We start from the raw sequence: 24,372 nt of genomic DNA on the forward strand, positions 1-24,372 counted from the left end.
GAAGATCCATATCTACCTAATGTGGTTTATAAGGGGAAAGGGGCAATTATTCTCATGACTGTTCCCCACAGACTTGCAGTTTATTAGCTCTGTATTTAACAGTGTTTCTTCTTTCATGTCAAAGTTTTTATTACTGAAATCAAAAGGACAGCTCTGACTGCCCTTGTTCAGTCTCAGAAGGGTGAATTGCTTTTTCTAGGATTTTCAAGTAGTGGTGATGTATCTTTTCAGTAAGTTATAAGGCCTGCTTCCTTGAATAATGTTTCAAAGAACATCGGATTTTCAAAGCCATATTTGGACATCTAGTCATCTCTCCCATCCCGACTCCGCCCTCCTCCTCCTTTTTCTTCACATTTGTGGCAGTCTGTATAACCCATCCCCACGATCTCAGGGTACAAATTTTGTTCTAAATCTGGGGAGCTGACTACTCTTATTCAGTACAGAAACATTAACATCTAAACTTTGTATCTGGAAATATTTCCAGTATCCATATTGTAATTCTGTGCTCTTTCCCACTTGGAAGAAAAATGAGATATAAATCAAATATAAACCATATTTATCTCAAATGATGTATTAGTCTTGTTTTTATGTTTTGAAATGTGCTTTCTCTTGTTGTAGATCAAAAATATCTTGTCCATCAGGGTAGAGATTTTTTTTAAACCCACCTTCTGCTGTGCATCATGAGTAGGTAGTTTGGAAACCTGCTGCATTTGGTTATATAGGTGGTGCTCCAAAACATAGTGTTTGAAAGATTGTATTCATAGCTGTGTTGTGTTTTGAAAAGGCAGATGATCAAAATTCCACAATTTTCTGCAACAACTGGTTTTATTACATAGCTGAGAACTTGTTTGGGGTCTTCATTGTATTTTTGCACTGCTAACCTTTACAAATATTATCTTCTTATTTGCTATACTTGTAGAAAGCCTTTTTACTCTGCAGCAGCCTTTTGATGACCTGATTTTCCTTAGTTGTAGATTAGGTCTAGGCCAAGGTCAGATTTGCTTTGTTTTTCCCTGGAACTCTCAGATCTGCCATCCATAGCCTTGTTTTATGCATCACAACTAAATGGAACTCGCAGTTCTTATGCATACAAACCTACTTCTGATCATCATAATCTTTGTTAATTCTAGCAGTGTAATTTAGGTTGTGAAGGGGAATATTGTTTAGGAACCAGAACCCCTGTTAGCATATGCCTAGAGATCACTTAGTGCAGCTAGTATATATTCCATCTGCTTACTCACAGATGACAGAGACAGAGGAACAAGGGATTTTGTTCCATTTTCTTTTCATTTTCACTTTCCATATGCTTTCTTTAATCTTTTTCAAGCTTTCATCTGGGAAAAATGTTATTTCTAGGCGTATTCTAGGTCTTCCAGCACAATTCTCTGGCATGTTTCTGGGGGAAGTTACAATAGAATTATGCTGGAAATGCAAGAGAGATGTTCTCTAGACATTTTCTAGGTCCTCTAGTGTGATTTTCTGGCGTACTTCTACTAAACAGTGACCATAGAATCATGCTGGAGAACCTAGAAATTCTAGACCAGTGCTCTGTCTAGACATTTTCTAGCTTGCCCAGTATGATTCTTTGGAAGTTGTTCATATCAGTAGGGCTTGCTATTGCAGTTTCATATTTCCATGGTAATGTCATGTGGATGTAGAGATCATACTGTATTCTTTGCAGTTTTTTTTAAAAAAGGAATGAACAGAAGCAGTTTCTTTAGCCTTGCCTCATGCATATACCATTATAAGCTTTTGATTATTTCTGCTTTCTTGTGTTATCTGTTCTCTAAATTCTTTAAAAAATAATCTGACCAAAACTAGTGGTCTAACTACACTACCCAATTCGCACTTCATTCCCAGACAGTGTGTTGTTCAGGACCTTTGTATGACTAATAAGAAGTCTGCACTTTTAACATTCTTGTACAATAACATTAGAGCCGGTTTCTGTTTTGCAAACAGGGGAAGCATACTTTGTTCCTCTGACTTATAGCAGAGGACAAGAGTTACTGGAAAGGTGACGCCAGTCTTCTCCAAGGAAGAATACTGAGCAAAAGAAAGACCAGGCCGTTGGCCAGAGAGGTAGTGGCATGAACTTGTTTCTCTACTTTTCTGCCATAAAGAATACTGTTCTGACTTCCAGTTGTCCTGATGCTGCCAAAAGCGAGAGAAGGAACCTGTTACCCACCAGACAGAAGGCTTTGGCACATAATGCAGTTGTTTGACCTCAGTTTAAACAAAAGTGCCAGTGCAGGAAGGTCAGACTGTTCTGGCTAAATACTATATTGTTTTAGCAGTGTCATTGATCTCTCACATAGAATCATAGAATATTAGAACTGGAAGAGACTACATGGGCCATCTACTCCAACCCCCTGCCATACAGGAAAAGCACAATTAAAGTATACCTGACAGATGACCATCCAGCCTCTGTTTAAAAGTTTCCAAGGAAAGAGCTTCCACCACACTCCAAGGAAGAGAGTTCCACCATTGAACAGTTTGTATGGTCAGGAAGTTCTTCCTAATGTTCAGGTGGAATCTTCTTTCCTGCCATTTGAATCCATTGCTCCCAAGTCCTAGTTTCAAGGGCAGCAGAAAACAAGTCTGCTCCTTCTTATCATTTCTTTATTTACAGTATTTCTATTCCACCCTTCTCACCCCAAAGGGGACTCAGGGCAGATCACAGAACAGACATATATGGCAAACATTCAGTGCCGTTTTTATACACAGACAAGACAGACCATTTGTACATAGGAGGCTTGTGTGTGTGTGTGTGTGTGTATGTGTATCTATATAGAGAGAGGGGGGAGCTTTTTCCCATCTTCGACATCTCGGAGACTTGTGCTTGGTTCCGGCCACAGGGGGGTGCTGTCGCTTCATCTCCCTGCCAAAGAGTTTTTTGTTTGTAAATCACCAGCATTTTCTGGCATTTTCCTTTATGGGTGCCTTAAAATGCCTCCCCTTCTTTTAAGCGGTACCTAATATCTACTCACATTTTTTTGCTTTGGAACTGTTAGGTTGGCGGAAGCTGGGCTAAAGGCCAGGATCTCACCCTGACCCGGGCTTCAAATTGTCAGCCTTGGATTGACCAGCTGGTGGCTTAACCTGCTGTTCCAAAGCCCAGCCCCTCTTCCTTATGATACCCTTTCACATATTTATACATGGCTATCATGTCTCCTCTCATCCTTCTTTTCTGTAGGCTAAACATCCTTAGTTCTTTATGATGTTCCTCATAGGACATTGATCATTTTAGTCGCCCTTCTCTGGACACCTTCCAGCTTGTCAATATCTCTTTTGAACTGTGGTGCCTAGAATTGGATACTGTACTCCAGGTGAGGTTTAACCAAAGCAGAATACAAAGGCACCAGTACTTCCCTCGATCTAGACACTCTCCTCTGGTCTTCCTTCCTATTGTATGTCTTTAATTTTTACTATGTAAAAGTGAGACAAGCATCTGCTAGATTTTGAACTTTTTTCTTTAAAGACATATTTAATAGATGGATATAGAAAGTACATGGTAATTCGTTTTTTTAAAACCTTCAGTTTAAGGAAATCATTCAATCACGTATGTGTCTAAAGGCATGGAAATGGCTTGTTGTTCATTCGTTCAGTCTCAGTCATGCCGGCCACATGACCTTGGAGGTATCTACAGACAACGCCACCTCTTCGACTTAGAAATGGAGATGAACACCACCACCCCGACTAGACTTACTATCAAGGGGAAACCTTTACTTTTTATTCATCATGAAATTATTGCACTTAAATCATTCTTGGGAATGCATTGCTATTATTACCCCCTGTCTGTCTTGCCTGTTCACTAAGGATGTTTCTGATATGAAGTCAATATTGTTTGTGGCTAGAAGCATTTAGTTGGTGTAAGGTTACTTCCTCTTTGTTCTCCTTGTCTCTTTAATCCAGAAAAGGAATGCTGGTACCAACTGAAACTAGTTTGAGCTTTCACACATTTTTTAAGTAAAACATTGAACTGTTAACCCTTTTCAGGGTCAATGGCAGTAAGGTTCCCAATTGTGGTTAAATGGCCTTCCAAAGCAGAGTCCCTGAAGCTACTTCGTGCATGGGTTGGAAAGGGTTGGTAGAGTGTTAAAAATAACACAGAGATGGTCAGTTTTAATAAAGGTTTTGCTTGGTTGGGGATTAATTTGAAAAATATGAGGTGAAAAATTCCTGTGGCCTGTGTTTGAGGAATTAGTTGTCTGCTTGTTAACTCCTTGATTAATTTTGTGTGTGTTTAGTTTTCAGTCTTTCTGAAGGCATCTTCACAATAATCAGCCAACAAATGTGAAAAGTAAATTATCAGCAAAATGCAAGTAAATAAATAAATGGAGGGGATTTCTATACAACATAATTTCTAACTCCAAATCAACTGTTTTACATCCCCTAGAAGGCACTCAATAGGGATTTATAAAAAGGGAAAAGAGAACCTTGACATACAGGAAATGAGAGAGTCCAAGTGATTATGCATTGATGTCCTGCTTTTCTCATACATCACTAATCCTCCTATATTTCTACTGTTAATCTTTTCCCTCTCAAGAAAAAGAGTCATTAGAGCTTAAATGTGTGTTCATGTGACATTTGGCAATAGAGTTCTGAAAGTAATTATTTTCAGGCAGGGGGTCTGAAAAATGATAAGCTTTTAAGGAACTAATTTTTCAATCTTTTTGGATTTGGTAGCTTTTGGCAACAAACTCCGTATATGTTAATGACGAAGAGTGCTCATGTCTGCTTTACTACTCTTAAATTGTGTTTTTGTGTTTTCTATGTAGGTTTGTAAGCGAATGGACTTGGTCTGCCAGAGGATGTTGAATCAGGGATTTCTGAAAGTGGAAAGATACCACAATTTGTGCCAGAAACAGGTTAAAGCACAGCTTCCAAGGTATGCACTCACCACAGTTGAAGACCAGAAATAATCCTTTTTAAAAATTCTGCATGTACAGAAATTATACAAGTCAAGGTGCCTTGCTCATCAGTTTTTCTGTTCCATGCTGTGCAAACTATTATCAGTCTGCCTTCAAATTCTACTGTTGCTTTCAGCCTCTAGTCATAACTCCTACCTAACTAGATTAGTTCTGGAAAATCCCAGCACCTTGTTTTCTTTTTCTTTCATCAGCCTCACCTCACCCCTTCCTCCTCCAGTTCCTTCAGCTTTCCAATTTCTTAAGTAGTGGTGCTGGATGCTCCAGTTAGCACTTCTAATGGTTACTCAAAGTTCTTCTTTTTCTCTTTCTCTTCTTTGATTATACTTAAGTATGCATTTCTTGGTTTTTAAAAACACTTTATCATACCTAGGAAGTCCAGTATCTATGGGAGAATATGTCCCCAGGCTAAATGTGGATACACAGAATCGTAGATAGTAGCAAACCCTATTGAAATGAAGGATTTCCAACCCAATAATATCTGGAATTGCTCTGGAAGATATAGAAAATGCTTAGATAGAATACATTTTGTCAGACATTGATAGATAAAATCATGGATACTGGTCCTGCAGTCATTCTGTACATTAAAATTTACAGCAAAAACATTAAGAAACATCCCCCTCAGACCAGCAAAGATAAAACAAAGATCATGTATCACAGTGAGCAAATCTGGATCTGACCATTTATGTATGTGAGAACAAACATGTATAGGCAATGGTATGTAACCTCATAATAGGGCAGCAATGTTTGTTATATGTGCCTATTGGCCATTATCTGACAACTAAAATGTTTAAAAGCAATGCTTTTGAGTTGAAAACCAACTCACTAATGCCATGAAAAATCTCTCCAACTACTGCAAAGATAACCACCTGAAGCCTAACCCTGCCAAGACAAGTGTATGCTTTCCACCTACATAACTGTGAAGCCAACTGGAAAGAAAGTTACTTGGGAAGGCCAAGAGCTCGAACACTGTTTCCATCCTAAATATCTTGGTGTCAGATTGAACACTAACATATAGGAAACACTGCGTGAATACCAAGCAGAAAATTGCTGCATGCAATAACATCCTGCGAAAACTTACTGGCAGTGCATGGGGTACACACCCAAAATTAATAAGAACATCAGCCCTGGCCTTGTCTTTACTCAACTGCTGAATATGTCTGCCCTGTCTCGCACAAGTCTGTCCATGCGAAGCAGGTGAACATAGCACTGAAACATGCAGAATAATCACAGGATGCCTTAAACCTACACCTGTTGATAAACTCTACAAGTTAGCTGGCATTGCCTTCCTGATGTGCGACGGGAAGTTGATGCTAACTGTGAGAGAAATAAGGTCAAACACTGAAAGCCATCCACTGCATGACTATCAGCCTCCTCCTAGTAGACTCAAATCAAGGAAAGCTTCATGAGAACCATCACTCCTCTTAATGTTCCTCCAGAAGCAGCCATAGTATCCCCATGGGCAGCTAAACCAGACAATTCCAACTGGATGGGCCCCCATGAGGGTCTTCCTCCGGGGCAAACCAAGAATGGGCAACTTGGAAGTCCCTGAACGGACTCAGAAGCGGAGTGGGCAGATCAAAAGACCGCCTGGCAAGATGGCACTACCTGGAGGAATCCTTCACCTTGTGTGACTGCGGAGCAGAACAAACAACTCCGCATATGTATGCTTGCCCACAATGTCCTGTCTCATGTTTGGAGGAGGAGTTGTTTACAGCTACGGAGAATGCGGTCGCTGTTGCCCGCTTTTGGTCTAAAACTATTTAGCTGCCTATAATTCCTTTTTTTTATCACTTTTAAACTTACTTATTTTGCAATGCTTTTGGCAATAAATAAATCAGACAACTTATACATTTTAGAAAACATAAGAGTTGTTGTAGCAGCAAATATCTTCCAGCTCTCTACAATTTCAGATTTGCTAAGGACTTGTGCATCATTTCTTTCACAAATGTTTATATCAAGTTAAAGGTCATACATTTAGGTATTTTTGTGTGGTCACCAGCTGTCCCTTCCAGCACCAGCACTTTGCATCTTATGTTTTAACCTAAGGGGTGAGAAACAATTTTAAGCATAAGAAAAGGAACTGAAGCAGAGGTGCTAGAACTCTTAATATTTCACTTTTGTGTCCCCACTTTACTTAACCCGGGATAGCAAAACTGGTCATTGTCATTGATAGCTGGGTTCTTAATGAAAATACTGCCGATAGTACTCCTCTGTGACAATGTTTAATTGGTTATGTGCACACCTGTAACAACCTACTGTATATTGAGGACGGGTAGAGCAACTTCAGCTATTTTCTCTGAAACTAATGCATGAAGTGCTTCTGTTTTGTCTGTTTCTAGAAGTAATCAGAATGTACTGTGACTTAACACTAACATGTAATGGATGAATAACACATCAGAAGTTGAGAAACAGGAAAACAGGGAAAATGTTAAATAAGAAAGGACATTTTCCTCAAAAAATATGTAATGACACATATGGAGAGCTTTTGGGGAAGGCAGGAGAAGAAAAAAAACCTAGAGTTCTTGTATGCCTGCAACATATTCCTATACCCATACTGGGTTTTTCACTTGCAATCCACAGTAAAAGGATGTGGACGTTCAAACTGACACCAGATGTTTTATCCATGTCTGCAAATTATTTGAATAATAATATCATAATTACTATTTTCTCATTACTTGCGTGCAGTATTGAAGTTTTGTTTTTTACAGGCAGTCCTCAAGTTATGAACAAGATAGGATCTGTAGGTTTGTTTTAAAGTTAACTTTGTATGTAAGTCAGAACAGGTACTTTTTAAAGTGGAACTCCAGCTACTTTGGCTAGCACAGCTAAGCTTTAACACCCCTGTGGTGTTTGCTTTGCTCTCTCTGACCCTGTTCAGAAGATTTCACTTTACTTTCTGTCCCTGTGATAATTTGATTTGGAAAAAAGGATTGGTGAGAAAACTTTAGTGGAGACACCTTTTCCCCATGATACCTCTTTCAGGAGTGAATTTCCCTTCTGAGAGGTAGATTTCTTGCACTTTCTGTTGTCTCACCCCTGTTCTTAACCAAGAGTCGTTTGTAAGTTGGGTGTATGTAACTCGAGGACTGCCTGTATTGCAGTGAAATAACTTGAATCTGTTATTCTGCTTCTGATCTGGTTCACACACATCCATTCTTGTATCAGATTCTTCATCTGCCAGGATTTTAATTGTTTTTCTAATGGTTAAAACTTCATGCTTCCACGTTATATTTTTTTTATATTTTCTGATCTCAGAAGTGTCTGAAATGGCTGTCTTGGTGTCTATTTGTTTTTTAGACGGGAATCGGAAAGGAGAAATCACTCATTAGCTCGCCATGCAGATATTCTTGCTGCTGTAGAAACAAGACTGTCCCTGTTAAATATGACGTTTATGAAATATGTGGATTCAAACCTCTGCTGCTTTATACCTGGGAAGGTAAGCATGCTGCGTTAAAGTGTTATGGAATAAAAGATATGCTAAATTGCTTGGACTAAATACTGTTTTAAGAATACCTTGATGGAACTTGAAGGCATTTGTGACTTCTCTGACCTGTTTATTCTTTTAAGAAAAGGTTGTCTCTGAGACTGCTGTTCATTTGTTATAGCAGATTTATTTTAATGTGTTGTCGAAGGCTTTCATGGCCGGGATCACAGGGTTGTTGTATGTCTTTCGGGCTGTGTGGCCATGTTCCAGAAGCATTCTCTCCTGACGTTTCGCCCACATCTATGGCAGGCATCCTCAGAGGTTGTGAGGTATGGATAAACTAAGTAAGGAAAGGAAAGAATATATATCTGTGTCCAAGGTGTGGCAAGAGTCCTTTGTCACTGGGAGCCAGCATTAATGTTTCTGTTAATCACCCTAATTAGCATTGGAGATGTTTTGTCCCTTGCCTGGGGGCATCCTTTGTTCAGTCAAGCCTTCATTGTGTTGGTTCCCATCTACTGTTTTGATTTTGGAGTTTTGTAATACTGGTAGCCAGATTTTGTTCATTTTCATGGTTTTTTCCTTTCTGTTAAAGTTGTCCACATGCTTGTGGATTTCAATGGCTTCTCTGTGTAGTCTGACATGATAGTTGTTGGAATGGTCCAGCATTTTTGTGTTCTCAAATAGTATCCTGTGTCCAGGCTGGTTCATCAAATGCTCTGCTATGGCTGATTTCTCTGGTTGAATTAGTCTGCAGTGCCTTTCATGTTCTTTGACTCTTGTTTGGGCGCTCCCAAACAAGAGTCAAAGAACATGAAAGGCACTGCAGACTAATTCAACCAGAGAAATCAGCCATAGCAGAGCATTTGATGAACCAGCCTGGACACAGGATACTATTTGAGAACACAAAAATGCTGGACCATTCCAACAACTATCATGTCAGACTACACAGAGAAGCCATTGAAATCCACAAGCATGTGGACAACTTTAACAGAAAGGAAGAAACCATGAAAATGAACAAAATCTGGCTACCAGTATTACAAAACTCCAAAATCAAAACAGTAGATGGGAACCAACACAATGAAGGCTTGACTGAACAAAGGATGCCCCCAGGCAAGGGACAAAACATCTCCAATGCTAATTAGGGTGATTAACAGAAACATTAATGCTGGCTCCCAGTGACAAAGGACTCTTGCCACACCTTGGACACAGATATATATTCTTTCCTTTCCTTACTTAGTTTATCCATACCTCACAACCTCTGAGGATGCCTGCCATAGATGTGGGCGAAACGTCAGGAGAGAATGCTTCTGGAACATGGCCACACAGCCCGAAAGACATACAACAACCCAGATTTATTTTAACTGGTTGCTAAGGCTTTGATTGTGTGGTATGCAAAATTAATTGCTGAGAACATTTACAAAATGCTGGTCAAAATTGGCTTGTTTTCTAGTTCTTGGATGTAAATCAAAAACTATAAATGCGTCTAGATCATTTGAAGAAACTTTCACTTAGTTTTAATAAATAAACCATAGAAAATCCAAATTCCTAGTGAAAGCTGTGCTTCTGTTTGATCTTGCTAGTACCAGTGTGTTAACGTTTTCTATTTGTTTTAGGTAATTGATGAAATATATCGTGTGTTAAGGTATGTAAATTCTACTAAAGCTCCACAGAGAGCCCATGAAGTTCTTCAGGAGCTAAGGGACATTTCATCAATGGCAATGGAATATTTTGATGAGAAGATAGTTCCAATTCTAAAAAGAAAGTTGCCAGGATCAGATGTATCAGGACGACTTATAGCAGCAGCTCCAGGTATCTCTTTCAATTGAATTGAGGCATCTTATATTATGCAACTAGTGGAAACTTTCTTGTGCTTTCGTTGTTTCCCCTGGTGTGTCTTAGTGTCTTATTTAAGACCTTCAGTAAAAAACAGTCAGGTTTTAAATGGAAACTTTTGAATGCATACAGAAATTCTGTGATGGGAGTCCTGCTCTTACACAAGGTGTTTTCTGTTCTTGTGCTTGCTTGCTTATTTATTGGTTATTGTTTGTTGTGAACTGCTGTCAAGTCAGCTTCAACCTATGATGATCTCATGAATGAGAACCTCAAGTCACCCTATTATCAAAAACCCTGCTCAGTTATCACATACTTAGGGCTGTGTCTTCCTTGATGGAGGGTCACCATCTAACATGTTGTGTTTCTCATTTCCTATTGCCTTCTATCTTCCAAGCATTATTGTCTTTTCTTAATTTAGTCATCTTGACTTCAGAGGTGATTTATTCTAGGACCCATTTATTGGCTTTTTTTCAGCATCTGTAGAACTCTTCCACAAGCAACATATCTCAAATTCATTGATTTTTCTTCCTGTCCGTTTTTTAATTTCCAGCTTTCAGAACCATACTAGAAACTGGAAATACAATAGCATGGAATACCCTAATTGTAATATTCAATTATATAGCTTTACATATTAGGATCTTATTTATTTCCTTCATAGCTGTTCTTCATTTTACTAGTCTTTTGATTCATTTCTGTTTCCATTCTAATCAATGGCTGAGCCAAGGTATGGAAAATATTGAACTATTTCATCATCACTGACTTCACATTTACAGATTTCACTTTAGTGAATTTGATTCTTCACATATTTGAATCTCTAGTTCCTCCAGTGTAACTCTGTGGTCAACTCAGTTTAAAAGCTAAACAGTTAGGGCAATAAAACACAGTCTTCCTTAATCCTTTTGTCAATTGGAAACAATTCAATTTCTCTCTATTCTGCCCTGACTGCAGCTTCTTGCTGTCCTGAATACAGGGATTTATTTGTTTATTGATTTATTTGCTTAATTTTTCTTCCACCTTTCTTCTGATATAGGACTCAAGGCACCTAACAGCAAACATGACACAATACAACTAAAACAGCGCAAACATTTTAAAATATAAATATAGAAGTTAAAAAATAATTTATATATCAGCATAATGTTGTACTCAGTTCTTTAAGAAGAATCTATATTTTTGGAGATTACACAAATGCTATAATCTATAAAGCCCAGGCTAATTTTCTTCTTAAATTCTTTGGTGCACTCCATTATCCATTGTATGTGCCAGTATCCAGTGTATCCCTAATGCCTCTTCCTTTCTTGAAACCATCTTGAATATCTGGCATTTCTCGCTCCATATATTGTAAAAGTCTTTGTTGTTGAATTTTGAGTATCACTTTGACTGCATAGGACATTAATACTTTTATCCTATGTTTATGGCAATCCCTGCTGTCCCCTTTCTTGGGGATTGGAAGATCTTTAGAGCATTTCCAATTTGTTTTTGATCTTTGTTGACAGCTTTTAGTCAGAACAAGAATAGATTCTTTTCTTGTAGATTGAGGCAGCTCTATTGGCATACTATCTATTCCTAAGAATTTATTTCTCCCAAGCATTTTGAATGTAGCTACCACTCTCTTGAAAACTGAATGTTCATCTTTGAGTAGTTCTTCCTTGAATGAATGACATTTTCATCTCTTTTATATAGTTCTTCAGTGTACTGTTTCCATTATCTTCTTATTTATACTTGGTCGGTTAATGTGGTCCTCTGCTGGTCATATAGCATTCCCGCTATCGATTTAAATTTTCCTTTGATTTCTCAGCTGTAGAAAAGGTCTCTTTTTATTCCTTTAACTGACTAAATAAAAAAGTGAATTATCTATTCTGGAGGCTTACAGAAAAGACAATTCATCTTTAAAACGAATTACAGGCAGTGTTTGGCTAAATTAGTTTTGAAAATAAATTTGATAATGTTAAACATTAGTAATTGTAAAATTATTTCAATTCCAGAAATACTAATAATTAGCAATTTTAGTGTATTTCATTAAGTTATTATTAATTGACTCATCAGTAAAGATATTAGTGTTGAGCCAGACTGAAATTTACAGAGAATAACATGGACTTTGACCTTAAGGGTCGACACTTCTTTTACTGATTCCTTTATAAGGACTTTTTGTTCCTTTAAAAAAATGGCTTTCCTCCAGCCTGGAATTTCTCCCTACGTGGATTACAAAGGTCATAATATGCTTGTTGCCTAGGAATAGTGCGAGAGCAGCATGTATAGGAACGACAGATTGGGTAAGACATAACATTACAAATCTGTAATTACCTTGTCTGTCTCCTGAGAAATCTGTATAAAGACCAAGTAGCCACAGTAAGAACAGATCATGGAACAACAGACTGGTTCAAGATTGGGAAAGGAGTACGGCAGGGCTGCATACTTTCACCCTCCCTATTCAACTTGTACGCAGAACACATCATGCAACATGCGGGGCTTGAGAAATCCCAAGGCCGGAGTTAAAATTGCTGGAAGAAACATTAACAACCTTAGGTATGCAGATGATACCACTCTGATGGCTGAAAGTGAGGAGGAGCTGAGGAGCCTTATCACCAAGGTGAAAGAAGAAAGTGCAAAAGCTGGGTTGCAGTTAAACGTCAAGAAAACCAAGATCATGGCAACTACACCTATTGATAACTGTCAAATAGAGGGAGAAAACGTGGAGGCAGTGACAGACTTTATATTTCTAGGTGCGAAGATCACTGCAGATGCAGACTGCAGCCAGGAAATCAGAAGACGTTTACTTCTTGGGAGGAGAGCAATGGCCAATCTTGACAAAATAGTGAAGAGCAGAGACATCACACTGGCAACAAAGGTCCGCATAGTCAAAGCAATGGTAATCCCCATAGTAACCTATGGATGCGAGAGCTGGACCATAAGGAAGGCTGAGCGAAGGAAGATAGATGCTTTTGAACTCTGGTGCTGGAGGAAAATCCTGAGAGCACCTTGGACCGCAAGAAAATCCAACCAGTCCATCCTCCAGGAAATAATGCCTGGCTGCTCACTGGAGGGAAGGATATTAGAGGCAAAGTTGAAGTATTTTGGCCACATCATGAGGAGACAGGAAACTTGGAAAAGATCACGATGCTGGGGAAAATGGAAGGAAAAAGGAAGAGAGGCCGACCAAGGGCGAGATGGATGGACGGTATCCTTGAAGTGACTGGGTTGACCTTGAAGGAACTGGGGGCGGTGACGGCCGACAGGGAGCTCTGGCATGGACTGGTCCATGCGGTCACGAAGAGTCAGAGACGACTAAATGACTGAGCCGCAATTACACTATATGAGGTCTCTGACTCAGCTGCATCTCTGTATTCTTTTAATCTCCCAACAACACATAAATGTCACTGACTCTCCAAATGTCTTGCTTATTAAATATTAATAAGGATGCACAACAAGAAGTGGATAGCTACAAAGCTCAGTCATTGAGTTAAGAAGGAGAATTCATAATTTAACTTTTACTTTTCCCCACATAATAGTTGCGCCCTTAGTTCACTCGCCTGGATGTTACTGCCCTTTTGGTATTGTGAAGCTTTACTCAATTGGGAGCCAAGTCAAGCCCCACAGCTCCTGGGAAAGAGGACAGGTGGGGTGGGGAGTGAATGAACGAACACCCACTCATGAGGCTGTCCCCTTTGCGGGCATACCCATGCAGCAGCTCCTTCAAAGGGGTAGCCGTGGGAGGGGGGCACTCTGCTCGCCAGTGTGAAGCATCACTTGCCTGCATAAGTGCTTCCTTTGAGGGTACACGTACATGGGTGGGTGAATCATCTCTCATCCTCATGGGTGTGCTCTCACAGGGACTATTGCACAATGAAAGAAGCCTCTCAAATGGCAGGCCATTTTTGCTGTGTAATAGTCACCATTGCATAATAATCCCTCCACTTTCCCCCCAAAATGGGAGGGTGCCCATTATGTGATGAAATATAGTGTGTATATTGTACATTAAGCAACATACAGTAGAGATCAGTCCAGAATATAATGAGGGGAGTTACTGAAAAGAGTCACATTCCATCCCCAACCCCCTCAACAAATCTTCAGACATTTCCCTTTATACAAGCCCTTAGGAGGCAAATGCTTTCCTTTCAGGCCTGACATTCTTAAAATGTTCCCCTAGTTGTAAGCAAACAAATCATCCCTTTCTATTTTAAGACACTTTCTTCTTTTTTATGATTTTCAAAATTTGCTCTGCTTTTGCACAAATCCATCTATTTTACCCTGACTTTGGCTCCAGAAGGTTCTCTGCTTTTTCCTCCCCAATTCTGATATCTTAAATTAAACAGATTAGACTGCCTGACAGCTCAGCCATGTGACACATTTCCTCCAATTCAATAAAAATTTAATATATTTGCAAAGATTGACAGATTTAAAGAGGAAGCGAAAGTAAAGTTATGGAGGAAGAGAGAAGTAAGAACACAGACAAGGTCAGAAAGTGGTAAGGGTAACAAGGACATGGAAGCCTGCTACGTGAAAGGAACTGTAATTGAAAAGATGGAAATCTCACATTTTTTCTCATCCCAGGCTGGATAATTTCAGTTTCCAGTGCTGTTGTCCACACTACTATGGCAGAATGTGTCCAGTTCATTTGAGTCCTTTAACATGTTACTGAATGTGTTTCTGTGAATGGCTCCTGCATGGTTGTAGTAGCATTTAAATGGCACAATTATATGGGGGAAACTCATGATAATACTGAATATGGAATCAACACATCACCTTGGAAGTATTATGGTGGGAGGAATGAAGTTCTGGTTTGTGTGAGAGAACTATACAATTAGCCTCTGCTAACATGGTTTAGTTATTTGTATGCTGCTCTAGTGACACAGGAGTCCTTTACAGAGAAGCACTTTTGGTACATCTGGGAGAAAGGTTTACTCAGTACTATACAGAGTTTGCAATGTGACATTGAAAAAACACACTGTTAAAAGGGATATGTTGGCTTGAAGGGCAACCTGTTCTACTGGCTGCAATGCAGAGCTCCTCTAAACAGCGTTTTACTCCTTACCTGATAAACAGGAATGTTACAATATTCACATAACACCCCATCACCTACTGAAGCATTTGTTTTTTACCTTGTAGAATAGTAATTTTGCTTGTTCGTATTTACTTAAAAAACTTTCATATCCCTTTTTTGAGATACAGAGTTAAAATCTGACATAAAGCAGGGGAGAATCTTAAATTTCTTTTTTCTGCAGTTCCAGGTCCTTCTGCAGCCTTAACTACAATGCAGCTTTTCTCCAAACAAAACCCATCAAGGCAGGAAGTTACCAAACTCCAGCAACAAATTAAAACCAATGGTGCAGGCGTGACTGTGCTGAGGCGTGAGATTTCAGAGCTCCGCACCAAAGTGCAAGAGCAGCAGAAGCAGCTCCAAGACCAAGATCAGAAACTACTTGAACAAACCCAGATCATAGGTGAGCAGAATGCCCGGCTGGCTGAACTTGAGCGCAAACTACGAGAGGTTATGGAGAGCGCAGTGGGAGAGTCCTCACGGTCAGCACCAAGCGAGGAGGCTCCTCGGAAACGGAAGAAGGCAGTTGAATCCATAGGTTCCCTTAGAAAGTCAAAACGGCTTCGGAATAATAAATAACCGTGGGGGAACTGACACCTCCCGGAAAATGCACTGCTTTAGTGGCCCAAGCAGGTTGTCCGGTCTAGATCCTGCAATTCACAGCATGGTGTCATTTCAAGCTGCTGGTTCTTCAGAACACCATAGACTTGAACAGTGACTTCCTCTCATTGCTGAGACATTACTTCCCAACCCTGCCCTGCTTCTGTTTGAGTGGGTCTGCTGCACAGGATCACTATAAATTGCCATAGATTTTTACTAACCAGACCTGCTCTATCATGTTCTGAGAAGTTAATTTTCATTTTTCTGTGCAGATTAAAGTGAAACCTATGTTTATGCATCTGTTCCCCTGAAATACATCCAAAATTAATTGATTAGAAAATTGTGAATGGATAAACAGCAGGTGTGTTAGTCACTTGAACAGATCCACTTTAAAAAATGTTTTGAGGAGGGAAGTTGACTTTTTGTTGCAAGTGACCTTGTTTAGAATGTCTGGGATGTAGTTTATATATGTGAGAGTCTGCATAACAAGTAAAAATGACTTCTTAAGCTTACAGTATTGGTTATATATAATTTTGTAAATTTAACAAATAAGGGGTACAAGTCTAATTTTCACAAAGGCCTACCCCACTTCTGAGCATCTGGAGCCATATTTTTATCCTGCATGGAGAAATGCATGCATTGCTTAGTCGGCTTGGTAAAGCATTTGCCTGGAGTTGCTGTTAAATTGTTGGCCTCCCCCATTGTTCTATAAAAGCATTTCTTGGTTCCTTAGCCATGGCTCTGCATATTCTTTCAGGGCAGCTGTTTCTTTTTCTGTGCAGCCATTTTGTCTCACTTCTGAAGGAGAATATATAAACCTGTCTGTTCTCCAGCTTCTGCTTGCCTGTAGATAGTAGAGGTGCTCCTCTAGAGCAGGTCTTCCTTTTTGCCTGTGGGTGTCCCAGGATACACTACTGAGGCCTGTCAGAGGTTGAGAAAGACTGTTAAGCATTAGACAAACACGCAGGTTTGTTAAGACACGGTTCAAGTTTTAAAAGTCTCTGTTGACAAAGATCTTACTGTTCTGTGGAAGAACTCTCTGTAGTACTGTATGCTAGCTTTCTTTATCCTAAAAAGTAAATTGACTTTCGACAAAAAAAGCTTTAATTTCTTTGCACTCCCTTTGTTTTGAAGTTGTAACTGGAAAGCATGTCTTGCACTGTACAGTCTCTGGATTTGTCACTTTAACAGCCTCAAGTTGTAATGTACAGTGATTTTTCCCCAGTCGTATTATTTTTAAATTACCAACAAATAGCACTATCCATGGTTTAAATTAGTGTTAAAACTAAACAATGTACCTTTGTCCCTGTTACATTTTGCTCTTAATCTGCTGTTGTTAATTTGGATTTTGGTCCAACTGAATAGGGAATTGAAAAATAAATTTGAGTGGTAGCTCAAAAAATCACTCTTGGCACACATTTTGCTGAAATACCTTGGTTGAAAGCGAGAGCTTAATACTCATTTTTATTTGTCAAGGAAAAGTTTTCCAAAAGAATGTTCTTTTTTTTAGATGTTAAAAGCCTATTAACTCATAATTTGGAATAAGTTTTCTGTAAAACAAAACATTACAAGTTGATGTCAAAAGTTTGGAGTGCTTTATTTTTAAAACAATTCTTGTTTTGCTATCTTAAGGCCTTTTTACTTTGTGTGTTTTTAAGATTTTGTTTAAAATGGGAGCAGGCTATTGTATCTTAGCAGTAGATATACACTGAATTGTCTCAAGGATAATAATAACAGTTTTGAAACATTCATTTGAACATTTTTGTTATTTTAAGCAGCTCAGTTGCACCAATCAGCATCACTATAATTCAAGAGAGATTATTCTACCGATGTATTCCAGATCTACCAAAAATCCTCTGCAGTTACTGCGGCTATTTCTTTGATTCTAAGATGTCATTGATTGTTTAGACACACTAATTTCATATATAGAAAAGTACCTGCGATTCTGAGACATACCCCATTTTACAGACATTTATATAGGGAAAAATGTGACTTAGAATGGAAGAACTAGAGTATGTCAAAACTTATGTCTGGTTTTCATTTGTTCCATTGTTCTGTCAACTTGGTGATGGCTATGAAGAAAGATATACAGGATTCCGTCCACCCTTCCCTCTGAAACAGCCAGACAGTATTTGGCAGAATATATTTGGATGATGTCATAAAACAGAAATGGCCTCCAGATATTATTGAATTGCAACACTCACAATCCCTGGCTCTGGGTTATTTATTTATTTATTTACAGTATTTATATTCGCCCTTCTCACCCTGAAGGGGACTCAGAGTGGATCACATTTATATACATATAGAACAAATATTCAATGCCTATATACACATAGAACCAAGACAGACGCAGAGTCAATTTAACCTTCTCCTGAGGGTATGTTCGATTCTGGCCACGGGGGAGCAGCTGCTTCATCATCCACTGTGATGGCACTTCCTCATTCCAACATCGTAAATTAAATTTGCCTCCCCACTTTATAAGTGGTACCTTATTTCCTACTTGATAGATGCAACTATCTTTTGGGTTGCTAGGTAGCAAAGGGGCTATTTTTTATTTTTTAGTTGACAGGTGCTCACCACGCCACGGCTGGCCTCAAACTCATGACCTCATGGTCAGAGTGATTTATTGCAGCAGGTTGCTCACCAGCCTGCGCCACAGCCCAGCCCTACCGGTTATATGAGGTAGGGCTGGTGTACTTCATCAATAACTGGAAAAGTTGATAATTTCATCAGAGAAAAAACCCTCAAGGCATTTGCCGAAAAAGAACTAACTGGTGAGCAATCAGAAGTGGGTGCAGTTCCCATAATCCTTCACAGTGGGTCGGGTGTAGAAGGACAAAATAACTGGTGGACCAAAGTCTTCCCGCCTCTATTGTTCCATTTGCATCTATATCACTACCTTTAAAGAAGGATCTTGGTAATTTAGTGATCTTGATTATTGCCCATGAAAATGACCTAGAAGGGTAGTTTTAAGCAGTAGTGTTAGAGCAGTGGTTTTAAAAAAATTCAAGCCTTGGATGTTTGAATCTAGATACAGAGGGGCAACCATACACTTGCTTTTTTGAACATCGAAAGGGGCAGGAAAGAACCTAAATTCTGGTACTAAGGGAATGGCAATGGTTTTACTTTTTCAAGATGTGTTGCTTATATTAATATAACATAATTGATATCCTAATTTCTTCAGTGAGAAAGTTCATCATTCAACCAAAAGAAAAATAATTCAGAACACGAACCCCATCTTTTTTTGCTGACTATTTTTACTACACCATTGTATACAGTGCTATTTCAGTATCCTTGGATTTTGGTATCCATGAGAGGTCCTGAAATCAAGCCTTAACAGATAGCAAGGCAAAAAAAGGATATTCAGGTTGTGTGGCATACTCCTTAAAAAAACACACATATATTCCTGGGCAACAGTTATGTACGTATAAACACAATATTGACATCATTGATATACATGTTTGTGCAGGTGTATATATACATGCATTCAAGTCACTTGTTGACTTATAGCAACCCCATGATTTTCTCAGTTTTCTAAAGCAAGGAATACTCAGCAGTGGTTTTGCCGGTTCCTTCTTCTGAAATGTAGCCTACTGCTCTGGTATTCGTTGGCAGTCTGCCATCCAAGTACTAGTAACCATGGTTGGTCCTGCTTAGCTTTGAAGTTCAAATGGGATTGGATGCCTTGAGGATGTGTCGGGCATATGGCGTCTTTGAATGTGATCATTTAATTCTGCCATCAGTACAGGGAAATATTCATCAGCTTGCAATCTTCCTGATGCTCGTCAAAGAAGGGGGGGTCAGCTGTTTTAAAGATGAAAAGACTCATCTCCAGAAACATAGGATGTTGTCTTACTGACCTGGACCATTTATTCATCTAGTCAAAAATCCAGAACTGCCTGGTAACTGATGTCCAGGGTTTCAGGCAAGGTTCTTTGCGGGTCGAACTTGGAAGGCCCTGGTATTCTTGGTGGTGCCATTTCAACAAGCCACCACCTTTGCCCCAGTTAAACTTTTAAAATCTGACAAGTCTGGATGTGTCTCCCACATTGAGTTTTATAAAGTGATTTAAAACACAAATTAATATCCTGTTATTTTGTGTTTCACCTGGGAAAGAAAGATATACTACAGTCACAGGCTAACTTTCAGCTGCCTATCCTGCCCAGCATAATGTCAGGTGTATCAATAAATTTTACTGCTATGAATGTGGAAGTTTTAATTGCTTTGTGTTTTTCTGTGGGAGAAAGTGCAATAAAGAAAACGATTTAAAACTATTTAGCTTTTCCAAAAAGATAGGTAAAGCACCTTTCCAGGGAGATGAGTTGACAAACAAGATCATTTCAGTATTGAGGCAGTAATACCACATTTCAAGCTTAGTTACTGCAGAATGTACAAAAAAGCAAGTGAACAAGCACTACATATTGTAGTAACAAAACATACATATTTAAGTATTAGAGCATTTTAACTTTTGCTGTCTTTAACAACTCTGAAAATAGTTTTATGCCAGGTGCCAATTGCAGATTACAGAAAACTGACCTTCCAAATTGGATGGATGATGTCAGATACCATCTTCCACACTGATGTGATGGGGTGCTAGGATGCCAGGTCTAAATCTAAAAATTCACTACAGTACAGTCTCATTTATCCAACATAAACGGGCTGGCAGAACATTGGATAAGCCAAAATGTTGGATAATAAGGAAGGATTAAGGAAAAGCCTATTAAACATCAAATTACATTATGATTTTACAAATTAAGGACCAAAACATCAAGTTTTACAACAAATGGACAGAAAAAGCAGTTTAATACACGGTAACGTTATGTAGTAATAACTCTATTTACAATTTTAGCACCAAAACATTGTAATGTATTGAAAACATTGACTACAAAAACATTGACTACTAAAAGGCAAACTGTGTTGGATAATACAGAACGCTGGATAAATGAAGGTTGGATAAGCAAGACTTTACTGTATTTCCCCAGATGTTATTCTGATCACTGATGAACCAGATTGTGATCATTTGGATAAGAATGCCTGGCTGATTACAGATTTGTGGTTCCTGAATACAGTCTATAGGAAAACCTGGATTATTAACAGGTTCAGTGAGAGGAAATTGGCTGAGTTCCCTAACAATACATTTGCACACACTCTTCTTATATTGAGATACTGCTTAAAACAAGTGCTCCTCCTCCACCAAAAGACAGGCAGATAAACAACAGGAACAAAGGCAGCCAAAGAAAGCAGTTGCATTTCAGTTCTCCATTGCAGCCATACAATCCCTTGCTTTACAGATTCAGTCTGTTTTTGCTCCATGTGAAGCCAAATGTCCCAACATTAGCAGAGTTCAGCAGTTCCTTGCAGAAAGTCTCATGCTGTCAGGTGACAGGCACACGTGCTAATGGAGTCAATACTTAATTTTGTTCTTGAGACACAAGTCCCAGTATAAGATGACAAATAGTCTATTCACGAGAGTAACTAGGTCAAGGGTAGGCAAAGTGTGGCATGCAGCACCTCAGGTTTTTTTTAAATTTTATTTTGCTGCTCCAAATCAAGCTCTAGAGATTCTACCAGAATGCCTTGTTAACAATGAAAAGAAAGAATTTACTCATCTTGAAGTCTCCAGTGGTAATCCAATTCTTAAATAGGCTGTAGGCTCAAACACATTTGCTGTGAAACAAACCACATTTCAAAACCAAAAGCTGGTTTCCAGGCACTCCACTCATTGTTTTGCATTTTTTGGCAGACCAAACCTAAACTTGCCAGAATATCCAGAATTGTCTGATAAAGTTGCCACAGAAAAAAACAAAGCTCAAAACAAAGAGGAAAAATACTTTTCTAAACAACAAAAAATGACGTAATATGAATGTGGAAAGAAAAGTTCAGAGTTATTTATTGCTCCGGTGTTTTAAAAAGTAAGCACAAGCACAATTTCAGTTTGGGCAAACTATGGAAAAATACCATGATACAATGATCCCCAGCTTTGCTCTTCTCAAATATTTTGGACTTTAGCTCCCAGAACCCCAGCCGGCATGGTCAATGGTCACAGATTCTGGGAATTGAAGACTGAAACATCTGGAAAGCCAGAATTTGAGAACCACTATATGAAGATATACTTTTCATACCAGAAAATATTCAACTAAACAAACGAACATAAAGAGTATCTCGCATATATTAATAAAACCTATAGAGAATCTCAATAAATACCAAACTAAAAGAAATCAAGGATTAAATTAAAAAAATACATATAACAATGCATAAAAACAGGAAAAAACCAAGATCTTAAAAGAAGATCCAGAGCACAAACATTGGTGGGACATAACTTACCCTTGTAGAACCAAAACCAGGAAAAAAATAATTCCTATAGTCCAATAGTTCTAAATCAAGATATTTGGAAACATTCATAATGCTGACATGTATGTGTGCGAGCATGTATGTCTTCAAGTCACTTTTGTCCATGTAGTTAATTCCATGGTGTTTTCTTAGACAAGAAATATCCAGAGGTGATTTTGTCAGTTCCGTCCTCTGAAATAACAGCCAACAGCATCTGGTATTTCTTGGCAGTCTAAAAGGACAATGGGTTCCCCTAAACTATGAAGACCAAAATCCACTGCTTGTGGTAATATGAAAATAATCAAACTCAATGTATATCCAAAAATCAATGTCTATCCAGGACATTTACTCACATGAAAAACTTGTCGTTATACTTCAAGAGAAGAACTGCTGATTTCTACTTATATGCGATTGGGACAGTCCTGTTTTTTGGATAGACATTGATTTTTGGATATACATTGAGTTTGTTTGATTATTTCTTGGCAGTCTCCCATTCAAATGCTAACCAGGCCTAGCCTTATTTACCTTCCAAGATCAGATGGAATCTAATGGTGAGTAATGGTTTGTGTGTTGGACTATGACTCTGGAGACTAGGGTCCCAATGCCCACTTGACCTTGGGCAAGTCACACTTTCTCAGTGTCAAAGGCAAGGGAAAAGCAAACCCCTCTGAACCAATTTGCCAAGAAGACCCTGTGATAGGATCATCCTGGCAGAAATAACTGGAAGGCACACAAGAGCAAGAACAAACAATTATACTTCCATCACTTGTCTTCAAAATATTTTTTTTTCATTTTGAATCTACTATGTATCTGATGTTACTTGTTTTAAATGAAAAAATAGGATATGGCTTTAAAAAATAGGATATTGCTCTTAAATTTCCTATATTAGCCACATATTAAAAAACTAAAAACTGGCATTGCTTTACAAGAGACCCAACCCAGGGAGCTGTTTATTCTAGAGCTGATCCTGATTTAAATTGTAATTATTTTGGGATTTAACACATTCATATTTATTTTTAGATTTTAATATATAATTGTAATTTAATTTAGTTAAACCAAAAAAAGTATACTTCAATAGCTTACAAATGCCTATTCAGACAAACATTTTTGGTTATGGCAGAAAGATATTTTAATTGGGGCGGGTCATACTTTCATCTTTTAAAGTGCATAAATGTGTTTTAGATGGTTTTATATTAATTTTTAAAATAATTGCCTTTTGAATTTTTATTTTTTAGGATTTTTTTTTACAAAATAATTTTTTATAAAATTATAATATCATTCAATTTTTAGCTTTGAATTTTTTTGTTTTAACTTATATTCCAAACCATTTGATGACTTTTACCAGGAAAAGGTGAAATATTAATATAATATCATATCATGTCATGTCATATCATACATAACAATTACTTCAGAAAACATTCTCCAAGTTTAAAAAACCAGCAACTGGAATTGAAATTATCTAGATGTAGTAATTATTGCTATTAGAAAATGCAATGCAGATGAAGGTGTTGTAATAAACTCCTGTTGCTTCCTTTGCATATTTTATTTACTGCTGGAACTTATATACCAAACTAAGGCAAACCAATACCTAGGATGCTGTTGAAACATGAATAATCTTGCTTTAATATACTGTGTGTGTTCGAAAAACCTAGATGCTGGAAACATCTTTTTCTTGTCAATATTGTTTGCTTCATATCTATATCAACTTTTTATCAGATTTAAATACAAGAAGACTTTAAACATAATTATAAAAGGTTCCCAGAAAAACACAGTACTATGCAAATTAGAAATACTAATAAATATCCATCTAGAGAAAGATAAATCACTAGTTTAATTAATCCTTATGGATTCAAAAACACAACCAAAAGTAGGTCAGGAGACACCATCACACATAGTGCAATCCCCACTAAGATCCTAACATACCCTGTTTCCCCAAAAATAAGACATCCCCAGAAAATAAGACCTAGTAGTGGTTTTGCTGAATTGCTAAATATAAGGCCTCCCCCGAAAGTAAGACCTAGCAAAGTTTTTGTTTGGAAGCATGTCCAACAAACAGAACACCAGAGCATGCATGATTGGCAAATATATGTACCATAGAATTGTTGTACATGGAAATAATGGTAGTAACAAGAAATTCTTGATAGGATTCATAGTTTGTCTGGTTATGCTGGTTTGTATGATATCTACTGTACAGTATATAATAAATGTTCAATTTT

At 38.2% G+C, this 24,372-nt stretch overlaps 1 protein-coding gene across 1 annotated transcript in view; it reads left to right on the top strand.

Annotated features, from left to right (window-relative positions):
- Window positions 1-17,575, top strand: part of fbxo28 (F-box protein 28) — a 29,926-nt gene extending 12,351 nt beyond the window's left edge. Inside the window, exons 2-5 of the mRNA XM_062972528.1 lie at window positions 4,779-4,888; window positions 8,229-8,367; window positions 9,972-10,167; window positions 15,411-17,575. Of these exons, the coding sequence (XP_062828598.1) occupies window positions 4,779-4,888; window positions 8,229-8,367; window positions 9,972-10,167; window positions 15,411-15,805 (840 nt within the window). The 3' untranslated portion in view covers window positions 15,806-17,575. The remainder of the gene's footprint in view (window positions 1-4,778; window positions 4,889-8,228; window positions 8,368-9,971; window positions 10,168-15,410) is intronic.
- Window positions 17,576-24,372: the final 6,797 nt, after the last annotated feature.

The sequence above is a fragment of the Anolis carolinensis genome, chromosome 1 (assembly GCF_035594765.1).
Source record: "Anolis carolinensis isolate JA03-04 chromosome 1, rAnoCar3.1.pri, whole genome shotgun sequence".
In the NCBI taxonomy this organism is placed as follows: Eukaryota; Metazoa; Chordata; class Lepidosauria; order Squamata; family Dactyloidae; genus Anolis; species Anolis carolinensis.